Source organism: Vespa mandarinia, chromosome 18, assembly GCF_050613455.1.
Source record: "Vespa mandarinia isolate Hongniang chromosome 18, ASM5061345v1, whole genome shotgun sequence".
Classification (NCBI taxonomy): Eukaryota; Metazoa; Arthropoda; class Insecta; order Hymenoptera; family Vespidae; genus Vespa; species Vespa mandarinia.
The window spans coordinates 4,420,001-4,432,754 of record NC_140827.1 but is presented as its reverse complement, the minus strand read 5'-3'; the positions used below and the strand labels follow the sequence as shown (position 1 = coordinate 4,432,754).

Here is a 12,754-nt window from a genome sequence, read left to right as displayed (position 1 = left end):
GGTCTTCGTCTAGAGGTGGTCGAGTAAAAAAGAAATTAAAAAAGGAACCTTACCGTTTCGCTTAATCGAGCATATCGACATGCAATCACTTAAAAATTGACGCGTTGGAATGACCACTTGCAACGGACTCGCTCGAAAGCCAACTCTCGTTTTAGTAAGGCTCTTAACTCATGCATAGAATACATATGTATATCTATATCTATATATACATATGTGTGTGTGTGTGTGTTTATATATATATATATATATATATATGCATTTATGCACACCCTAAGCTATATACGGATCGATGGAATTAATTCGGATACTGGAATTAATCCTGCTACCTCCCAAGAGTTTCAGTCATTCGATTACGATTATCAGGGATAATCTCTGTTGGACCGAAAATAATTATATTCATAAGACGATCATTATTCTGATAAAATTTAATGCTTAGACAATAGCAAAATGGATTTGGTTTAAGGGAAAATATTATTGATTTTTCTCAAGTACTATCTGACGAAGGATAAAAATAATAGTTTTGTTTTCGGAAAAACAGTGAGAATAACAAATGCGTACGTTTGTTGGGAGTCCTGGCAGAAAGAATATATTATCAAGCTTTCCGAGAGAATAGGAAAAAGGAATGAAGAAAGAAGAATAAAAATACAAAGAGTAGAATTGAAAGAGAGAGAGAGAGGGAGATTCTAACGAGTAGAAACGGCCTTGACATCACGGAAAAGAAGATACGTATTTTGTTAGACACCTACGCGAACGAAAACGTGCTCTTTTTTAACGATTCTCTGGGTTAGTTAAAAAGAGAGAGAAAACTTTCATTTCTAATTTAGATGATTATTAAACATTATCGAAACTTTGTATGCATATATCTTAAATATATGAAATATATCTAGCATTTCGTTCGTGTTATTTATAGATTATCTTTTTGTAAAATGTAAACTTGTAAAATGAAACTTTTCTCCGAAAATTCAACGACACTCTTCCCCCAAAAGATCATAAGCAATTTTCAAAGTCAACTTTTTCTCATGACTTTGCATTTGTAAAAACTCCGACGATCTCTCTTTCTCTCTAGATTCTCAAGAATGACTCGAGACAAAGAAAGAAAGAAAGAAAGAAAGAAAGAAAGAAAGAAAAAAAAAACAGAGACATCCGGCGAGAGAAAAAATAAGAAGGAAAGAAAGAAAACGAGAGAATGAGAGTAGAGGTCCAGCTTCGCGCTTGCTTCATTAACGGAAGCAAGGGCATCGCGGTTGAAAGAGATTGGAAGGTCGAGTGAAAAAAAAGAACGGTACGGAACTGAAAAAGGGGATGATGGTGTTGGAGGAGGAGGAGGAATCAGGCGGGTAGGAGAGGCTGTTGAGCCGCATGGCGGCTTCGGGGGTGGGAAGTAGACGATGTCGACGTGCTCGTTGGGTCGCGTCGTAATGGCCAAGTCGCTGAGCCTAGACACACTCTCGGATACTACTTCAGGATTGGATCGAAGATATAACCGACGTTGCTTTAACGCTTTTAGAAAAGACCCGGGAGAACGAGTGAAAGAGAAAGAGAGAGGCTTTGAAGGATTTAAGGAGAACCTTCGAGATTTCGTCGGGCATTCTTCTTCTTCTTCTTCTTCTTCTTCTTCTTCTTCATCTTTTTTTGGCTCTCTTTTTTTCTCTAATTTCGTGATAGAGACGAGTGGATACAACGATCGAGTGGAAGAATTTTTTTCCTCTGTGGAAGAATTTATTTCTTTACTTTTCTTTTTTTCTTTTTTTTTTTTTTTTTTTTTTTTTTTTTTGTAATGCCATACTTTTTCTCGAAATTGTGATTTGATTGCAAAAATGTTTGACTAGGTTTTTGAAGGATGTTTTTCGAAGATATTTTGGAGATTTTCTTTTAATCAACATTTTTTTTCTATTTTTCTTTTCTTTCTTTTTCTTTTTTTCTTTTTTTTTTTTTTTCTTTCAATCTCAAGAGTTATGTTACCTTTGGTTCATATATATATACATATGTATGTATAGAGAAAAATATATATCGTATATGTAAGTACAATCGGAAAGTAGATTTTATTCGTTGCACGTGCCTCGGCAAACGTGCGAACGAGCTCGAGCGAATCAAAGCGTTGAATCTGACCTAGGAAGAGGGTTGTAACTTCCCTAAACGAGTTTTCCTCTTTTCCTCTTTCTTTCTAACTATCTATCCATATGTCGATCTATCTATTTATATTTATCTTTTATTTTTTCCGAGCGGCGATCAAGAGACTTTGAAGAAAATTCGATGATACCAAACGAAATTTTTTTTTCTCGGTTTTAACCTCTTCAGAAAGGGCATTTGTTGTTAGGAGGATGGGCCTAAAGTTCCTAGATTATATTATAAATTGATTACTCCTTTTTCGTTATCTTATGGGCTAATTTATTTTTTCGGTTTGCAAAGCCCTTAGAGAAATTTTTCGCCCACCCTCTTTACGAGAAGAACAAGAATTATTTAATATGGATGAACGAAAAAGAGATATATTCTCTCTTTCTCTCTCTCTCTCTCTCTCTCTCTCTGTGTGTGTGTGTGTGTTATTACCCAAATGAAAAAAAAATAAAACGGAAATAAAAAAAGGAATAGAAAAAAAACGAAATATCAAGGTAGAAATGTCAGAGGGTGAATAAATAATAATAAAAAAAGAATCTCTCTTGCATTCATTCGACGTTTATAAGAGAGTGAATTATCATAAGCGTAAAGACTACTAGAGAACGCGAGCGCGTTGTGTGTGTGTGTGTGCAAGTCTTCTCACGATACTCGACGTCTCGTTGGATCGTTAAGAGTTAAACCTTCCTTCGTTAAGCTCCAGCTTTGAATTTCAATGGCAATAACCACGATCGCGATACTTTATTAAATTGCTCTTCCCTCCCCCACTTTTCTCTCTCCTACTCATTCAAGTTGCGAGGAGAATACGGATAAAATAAAAAGGACGAAGAAACTATCGTTGCTCTTTTTTGCCATCATTTTCAATATTTATATTGTAGATTAAAATATTTTTGAATAAATTTTCTTTGCTTTCCCTTATCATGACAATATAAAATATTAACTTAGTAGAATGATCTTATAAATTATCGATGAAAATAAGATTTAATATTTTGAGCAACAGGAAGGTTGTGTTTTATTTAAATACAAAATGGCCTCGATCGCCATATTGTTTTGGCCGAAAAGGAAGGTTATCTTGAGATTGGAAAAAAAAAGATAAACGATAATTTTTGATCGAAAAAAGTTTTTATTTCGACAACTGTCGTCCCATCATAGCACATGTTCTTATCGTACGTGTGTTGGTATGCGTGAGAGAGAGAGGAAGAGAGAGAGGGAGAGAGTATGAGGAAGAGAAAGAGAGAGAGAGAGAGAGAGAGAGAGAGAGAGAGAGCAATAAACATTTCTTAAATAACTTCGTAACGATACGCATACATATATAATTTCACCTTTTTTCATTTCATTTCTATATTACTTATTTAGCATCTCTCTCGCTCTCACTGAATCTTTTTTATCTTGTTTCTAATATACATTCTATACGTTCAAAAAATTTCATAATTTTTATTGGAAATATAGATATTAACTTCTATATTTTCTAAACTGTTTATATTCTTCATCTGTTACTGTCATGCTTATTCCGATCTCATCGGCCAATCTCTCTCTCTCTCTCTCTTTCTCTCCCCCTCTATCTCTCTCCTCACTCTCCCTCTATCTCTCTCACTCTTCGTCGCCATCTTGATTTCTATCATTTTTCTCATAAAATAAAAGGAATTCTTTTATATCGTCCTGTTAATAACTGCAAAACCGTTAAGACGGATTTAGACTGCAACACTAAATTACACATTTGTACATCGTTAACATCCTCGAAAGTGTCTCACACACATACATACACACACGCACACTATCACTCCTTTAATCTTATCGAAAACTCGTCGTATAGGTTATAATAAAGTAGGTCCGAGTTTTTTGACATTTTTCACAAACGCACACACGCACACTTACGTTATATTGTTTATGACGTGCACAAGCATACATACACGCATGTATACGTTTATTCATGTTTCATTCATTGAAACTAATTAGTTTCAAATGATTTCTCATCTTCGGATCTTTAGTCATTTATTATTTTAGTTACTTTTATTATCTTTTATTATTAGCGTTTATTTATTGTTATTAATATTATTATTATTATTAATATTATTATTATTATTATTATTATTATTATTATTATTATTATTATTATTATTATTATTATTATTATTATTATTATTATTATTATTATTAGTATTATTAGTATTATTAGTATTATTAGTATTATTAGTATTATTAGTATTATTAGTATTATTATTAGTATTATTATTATTAGTATTATTATTAGTATTATTATTATTATTATTGTTGTTATTATTATTATTATTATTATTATTATTATTATTATTATTATTATTATTATTATTATTATTATTATTATTATTATTATTATTATTATTATTATTATTATTATTATTATTATTATTATTATGACTCTCTTGGAGCATGCTAATGCAGCGTCTAATCTTCGTCCCATTGTCGAAAAGACGTACAATGTTCGATATGCACGATATTTTTTTGATATTATTATTATTATTATATAATAATTATTATATTTTAGTATTATTATTATTATTATTATTATTATTATTATTATTATATAATATTATTATTTCGTACTCGGGAACTTTGAAACACGGATTCGAGGATGGGGCAGTGAATCCTAGAACCGAAATATATATATATATAATGTAAAACTAAGTAACCTGCGTTTATGCGTAATACATCTCAATAATTAATTTATTATTTATTATCATTATTATTATTATTACAATTATGAATGTTTTTCTCCGTATAAAGGGAAGAAACAAATATGAACGATGCGTCGATTTATGCACTTGAAAAATTTTGTCAAAGTTTCCAATAATTTTTAACACTTACATACGTACACACATACATGCTCGTGGACCATTGAAACAATTAATTTGAACATATATTTAATATTAATAAATTCGAGATAATACGTGTTCAAATGTTGAACGAGTTCTCTTTATTGGGTCTTTAAACAATTGTTAGATAATGTTGTATCTCTATCTTTCTATCTTTCATTTACAAAAATTCACTTAATATTTTTTATAATAAGAAATTATTACTATTATTATTATTATTATTATTATTAGTATTAGTATTAGTATTATTATTATTATTATTATTATTATTATTATTATTATTGTTATTATTACGGAACATTAGTATGACGAAAAAATAATATATGTATATATTTCAAATGTCTATGTCAATACATACGTTCATACATACATACATACATAGATACATATAGCAATATATGTAGCAGGAGATGGATGTACATGCAATACGTAGTATATATGTGAATTAAGAAACAAAATTTGATTTATATTAACCAAATTTGTTTTTTTTTATTTTTTTACTATATACACGTTGATAATTTTTATTTTCACTCTCTTCTTTACTATCAGAGATAAACTGATAATTTCGAACGTACAACATTTTTATTTATTTAGTTTTTATTTTCTCGATAAAAAATATATTTAATAAAAGAAGAAAAAAAATAAGATAAGAAAAGGGAGAGAGAGAGAGAGAGAGAGAGAGAGAGAGAGAGAGAGAGAGAGAGAGAGAGAGAGAGAGAGAGAATATAGGCAGATATTGGGAGAGTGAAGGGGAACTTATAAAAAAAGTGTATCGTTTTAAACCTACGCGCTCGTTCTAGCATGTAATCGCTTTGGCAACATTTCAAACTATACATTCGTAAAGAATAAGACAGGAGAAAGCATTAACTTCGACTGCCTTTTCACCACTATTACTACTACAACAATAACTACTCTACGCTACTGTTTAGTATATGTTTCGTAAAGATATACGGGGTGGACCGGATGTTTCTAGCAGCTTGTATTTGTACGATCTAAGGAAAAAGAATTAGCTTAAAATGTCCTAGCTTAATGAAGAGTAATCGATTTTTAAAATCACCTAGAAACACTTTTGGTCCATTCCGTACATATGCCATGATTAGGACGCATATATTTTATCCCTTCCTCGAATGATACTTTATTGACATTAAAAAGAAAGAGGGAGAAGCCATCTTATTTAGCATCAAGCTAGTTCCTCAAGTTGATTAAATTTATTGATTTTTTGGTCGTACTAGCTAAGCAAAAATAATGCAAAAGGAGAAAATTGATACAAATTTACTAATTCTTTCAAAAGATAAAAAATGTCTTAATAATCGAATATGATAATACATTTTTGATAATAATATCCGTCATGCAGGATCATGTCGATAAAAAATTTTTTATATATTTAGTCATTATACAGAATGATAAATATGTTTAATATATGTTTATATTGTCACGTTCTGCTGTTAAAAAAATGTAACATCTCTCTCTCTCTATCTCTCTCTCTCTCTCTCTCTCTCTCTCTCTCTCTCTCTCTCTCTCTCGTTCGTTGTACGAATGCATTCGTTAGAAAGAGGTTAGTAAACTCACAATCAGTTGTATTGTGTGTCACGTATTTCGAACCATGTATAGTATAATAAACGAGGTACAGTCAGTAGTATAGAACAGAGGGAAATTTTTACGTGCCTTTTTCTTTCTCTTTCAAAATTCGTCGAAATAATAATTTATTTAATCCAAAGCGTTGTCGAATATAATGACATGTTTTTTTCGTTTTCTTTTCTATACTCAAAACGTCGTTTTTATCTGTCATGAAAAATCATTTAAACTTTATTCCTTTTGTTTCATAACAATATCAATCACAAAAGCGAATCCAACTCGTTCTATGAATCTTCGAAATGTCGATTAATCAGAGAATAAAATTGAATCGTTTTCACCAATCAAATTCAGTCTTTTTCCAAAAACCAATGAAAATGAACCCTTACGAAGATCAATCGTAAAGGCAAAAATACAATTGTCTTCTTCCGTATTAGCCTGACTAATCCAAGCATTGTTGAGCGTCATCAACTTAATGACGTTATTTAATTTCTCATTTAATATATAAAGCAATTAAGATTTAAATCATATAACGTTAAGAGAACGATCGATGATGACGATGACGATGACGATTGATAGACTTCTTGTCGTTATTACGTATATATATAGCATAATGATTTTTTTTTTTCTAGAAAAACAGTTTCAAGAAATAGAATCGAAAGTTTTAATTTTGAATGGCCTAATTGATTGACAATATTTAATACAAACATATAGACATGTAATTATTTAGAAATGACAGTTGTGCGTTAGTTCAGACGATTATCGAACCTAACTGGCTGAGTTTATGTGAAGGAGCTTTTGTTATCTGAAAGGTCGATCTATTTCAAACGAAGAAAGTAAATCGGCTAGCTCTCTCTCTCTCTCTCTCTCTCTCTCTCTCTCTCTCTCTCTCTCTCTCTCTCTCTCTCTCTCTCTTTCTCTCTCGCTCGCTCTCTCCGAATAGCAGGTCAAATATGCTTCGGCTGAGTTTTCAACGATGATGACGGAAGTATCGATTGGCCGGGTTAAAAATTGTAAAGGGAATATGAGGAAGCGACGACTGTACCTACGAGCTTGTCCAAGATCGTAATCTAACATCAAAAGTTGTTGTTATGTAAAGATTATTAACGAAATTGACTGCCTTATTTCATAGATAAATGAAAAAAATAAACCATTGTGAAAAAAAAAAACATTTAAAAAATAAATATCCTTTACAAAATGAATAATAAACTATATGTACGTATATACACGAGAGGCATATATTGTATTTTACATACATATGTGTGTACGTATATATATATACATATATACATAAAACGTCTATACATCTATATAAAAATATATCTACGCAAATACATATACGTGTGTATACTATTTAATTATACATATCAATTATTCGAGAGATTTATGCACGTAAAGTATATACGTATATGTATTTGTAGTATATTAATATGTTTAATTGAAATTGAAATGAAAAAATTTGTGCATAAAATGAAATAGAACTATGCACGTATATTAAACAGAAATACGTACGCGCAGAAAGTTAAAGATAAGTGTAATACAGGGTGGGCTAAAATCTGAAGTGAAAATTAGCCTAAAAAGTGTCGAAACAGAATAATTGACTTTTAAAATCAGCTAGATACTTTTAGGGACCTTTGGCCCTTCCTATAGAAATGTTCAAACGTGTGACTTGTTACTTATTCTCCAGCCTTTGTTCTCAATTTTTTTTATATACGAAACTATATGAATACAGACACACGCATGCACACAAATGCACAGTCAGCAGCATATTTAAAAACACGTTTGATATTTTTAACGAATATCGACACGTGTGTGTATAACTAACGAATTTTATTCTCCCTCCCTCCCCGTCCCCCTTTCTCTCTCGCGTTGTCCTTTCAATTTTGTCTTTTCTCTTTTCTCTAGAAAAAGGAAAAAAGAAATAAAAAGGATAAAAAAATTCTTCACAGAAAGATGAAAGAATCTAGTTAAATAGTTGGAAGTATATATCTCGTGATACGTGATCAGAGAAACTCTAAACTCGGTTTGGAAAGTAACGAGGATCGATACATGCAAACCCTTCCTAGTGTCTCTGTCTCTCTTTATCTGGAGAAAAAAGAAGGAAACAAAAAAATACAAACAGCAGTGATATAAAACGTCGTGCATCGAGTAATTACATCAGGATCCGCAGTACGCGACCGACATTCGAACGAGAGTAATTAACGATATTTATCCAGTACAATGTCGACCGATTTTACGCATTTCTCTTTTTTTTTCTCTATTAGCAAAATGGAACGACGATTCATACAAAAGATTAATGTTCTATTTCCGTTGTGCACTATACCTCACACACGTGTGGGTGTGTGTGTGAATGTGTGCGTGTATATGTAATACATATGAATATATTTATTGTTTATATATATAAGTTAATATTTATTCATATGTATACGTGTGTGTATATATATATATTTCAATATTGGTTCATAACTTTTGTTCGTGTTCTCACACGCACATGTGTGTGTGTGTGTGTGTGTGTGTATATATATATATATATATATATATATATATATATATATATATATCTGTGTGTGTGTATATTTTTGCCCATGTTTATATATCAATTTTCTATCCATTTATATATGTATCAATATTGTTCATATTCTCATATATACTCCGGTATGTCATATTAAATATCTAGAATTCGTGAAAAGGCCAGGACTTTCGGGTCGTCCGAGAATGGTGGAGGCAGGGAGCCAAATCTGGGTTGTTCGTTTCTTCGGGGTCTCAATTTATTAGCATGTGTTTTAAACCACTGGAGCTTTCGAGACCTTAGATTAATCTTCTTATAAATATCAACTTAATCTACAGATCAATATTGTTCCTATATGTATGTATGTATGCACGTAAAATATAGCATAATGTAATATGAAATATACAAAAATTGTTTGCGACGAAACAATTTTCTACAATTATCTACCAAATAATTTAAAAAAACAAAAGAAAAATCATATAAATAATAATTTCTCGTAATAAGTAAATACATAATAATTATTATTATTATAAATAAAATACATATAGGTTTATAGTTGTCGAAAGGAGGATCCTAATAACGATTATTTTAATATCATTTATTACGACTGATATAATATTCATTGGAAATATTACGAAACAAATGGTTATTCAGAATAAAATCCACTGTCTTCGCCCTGAAATATGTTGGATTTAATGATATGTTATGCGGTATGTTTTTAGGATATAAGTTGAACAAAAAATTCGAAATAAACGTTAATAGCATTTGACGAAAAATAATCCAATACATGTCACTTTTCATTTATAAAAGAGAAAAAAGAGAATTAATAGAAAAAAAAAAAAAAAAAAAAAAAAAAAAGAAAATAACGACGATGATGATAATAATAGTAATAATAAAAACCGCATAGAACGAATTTTTGTTGGCAATTACGTTGCCAAGTAAATGCGTTTTGTTTATTCATCGAACGATTCGCCATATTTGCGACATGGTGATATATTAAATATATCAGTGCGACCAAAGAATCTCTAGGTGGACCGAAAAAAGTTCCTTGATAATTATAAAAATAAATTATTCCTTTTTGAGACTTATTAGGCTTATAGTGTTAGGCTTGTGGTTTTACGATCTAAAAAAAAATGAACCTAAAAGCTCTTGAAAAAAAGGCAATTGATTTTGAAAATCACCTGGGAACACTTTTGGCCCGCAGTCTATAAAAAAAGAAGTAAATAAATAAATGAAAATCGATAATTGTAGAATTTTCGTTTAAAACGTTTTGTCACGAGAAAATAAATTGATCGGAGCAAATTGTCGAAATTGCAAGCCACACGCTATCTCTCCTATTTTTCAAACACATGGGACACCAATGTATACGTACGTGCATAGATGCGTACACACATTCGTACTAAACATGGGTACTCGAGATTGGCCTTTCGGCTTAAGGTTTAAGGTTTAATCGAGCAAGTGTTTAGGTAAACGCGCGTGTGAACTTGTTCGCGTAACAGAAATCCTCCATTTTGTTCCTGTATCCTTTTTTTCTCTTCTTTTTTCGTTCCTTCTTTTTCTCAAATCACTTTCATGATCAAACAAATTAGGTTTATTTACATGGTAGGGTAAAAGTTTGTAAGTGATTTTAGAAAACGATTACTCTTTTTCGAGACCTTTTAGGTTCATAGTCAGAGGTTTACAGTTTTACGATCTAAAAATGAAATCTACCTTTAGAAAATGCTTTGAAAAAGAGTAACTGATTTTTAAAATCGTTTAGGAAAAGACTTTTAACTTAAACATTTTGAATGTTAAATCCTTAATATCGCCAATTTTCTAACGAATATTGAACAGTTATTTTCTGACCCCCTATCCCCGTCGGCGCCGAACGGTTAAAAAAGCACGTGCCAATCGATGACCAAAGCTAAACTCGCCGTTAAGTCCCTCCAAAGATCCCTCAAGAAATCCATTCGAACCTTATTACGAACCTTTGAGAAGGTTAAGTAATAATAAACTCGGTAAAAAATCCGAGAAATTTGAAATGAAAAAAAGAAAAATATTATCGACGCATCGTCCTCTCACACACACGGACACTCGATTTCTCTTTGTCTCTTTCTAAAATAATCCAATTAGTCAATTCTCGAATTGACTATAAGGTCTAAACGCAAACGGAAAAAGGGGCTCTTACGGTAGCCCTAGCCCTTTTTTCTTTTATTTTCTTTTCTTTTCTTTTCTTTTCTTTTAATCAAAGGGCCTACCTACGCAATCCATCGGCGGACACGCGTCTTGCACAGCAGTCTTCCTCCATTTGCTTTTTTCTTTTTTATATTTTTACCTTCTTCCTTCTTTCACAGAACATTCTTCCTCCCGTTTATATTATTTAGTTTATGTTAGGACTCCAAAGAAGAAAGAAGAATTAGAACGATCATAAGAGGTAGGACATAACGTCAGAGTTTAAATATTATTGGTAACACTGAGCTTTCTTAGAGATTCGTTTTCTCTCTCTCTCTCTCTCTCTCTCTCTCTCTCTCTCTCTCTCTCTCTCTCACTCCCTCCCTCCCTCTCTATCTCTCTAACTCATGATCTATACCATGAATTATTTCTTTTTTAATCTCTTTGCACATACACAAGCACTGCAATATTTATCAGAGTCGTCGACACCATAAATAATGTTTCACTTGGGATCTCCCTAAGTCAATGTATCATATTTGTTCTTGTCCATCGTGAGATTTGTTGAATGAAATCTTTGTGTGTGCGCGCGTGTGTGATATGTATGATCTATGTATGATCTATGTATGTATGTATGTATGTATGTATGTATATATGTATGTATGACGTACATATGTGTGCATATATCTGTTATATTCGTTCACTACTGCGAGTCCAGCATACGACAGCCACCAATGTAGAAGGATCGAGCCCAGATAAAGAAGAGAGGAAAAAAAAGAGTTAAAGAAAAAAGAAAAACAAAGGACAAATCAGCAGTCAGTATCATCCTCCTGATGGCGTCTACGTAGTTCCAAGTAACGATGCCGTGGGTCGCAGTAATGAAGTAGCGGTACCTAGACATCGGTTCCAGTGCCTTCCTGATAGCCCTCATCGGGTGAGCTACGCGTGGATCCTAATACACGTTTGAGGGCCGATACAGGCGGTAATACGGGTACACCCTTTTGCCATACGCGCATTTGTTTTGCACCTGGTGGAAATTGTTCGACCGTTGGTGCTACAACGGCTAGCGTTTCCTTGGACGACGTATATGAACTGACTTGTAACGAAGCACCTCTGCAATTATCTCTACAACCATCCCTACAACTGTTGTTGCCGGCGCTGTCTCTCGTAGTAGCGGTACTATTGTCCCAAAGACAACTGGAATATAATATTTTACCATCGTCGACTAATTCCATACGGCCGACGCCAGCAACGTAATCACCACCGGTAGTAACGTAAGGCGTTAGATCTTCGGCCGAGCCACGTCTAGTGTCTCTTATCAAATCAGGATTATCGATGGGCATCAATGATGTAGTCGATGAAAAACATCCACCGGTTGGTGGTACCACCAAGGACGATCTACCACAACTACCGATGCCACCTTGACTACGTTCATCGTATCTCGTAACGTTGCTATAATCACTTTCGTTCTGGACCAGGGCCGTTTGCGGTCTTTGGACGTAACTTAGATTCAAGGATACCGGCGGTTTCGCGTCGATCCCGAACGACGTTGTTTCGATCT

General features: G+C 32.5%; 1 protein-coding gene across 1 annotated transcript in view; it reads right to left on the bottom strand.

Moving 5' to 3' along the window:
• Positions 1-12,754, bottom strand: part of LOC118445255 (uncharacterized) — a 52,629-nt gene that overhangs the window by 38,461 nt on the left and 1,414 nt on the right. Inside the window, exon 1 of the mRNA XM_035874434.2 lies at positions 11,283-12,754. This exon is cut by the window's right edge and continues 1,414 nt beyond it. Coding sequence (XP_035730327.1) covers positions 12,087-12,754 — 668 coding nt within the window. The 3' untranslated portion in view covers positions 11,283-12,086. The remainder of the gene's footprint in view (positions 1-11,282) is intronic.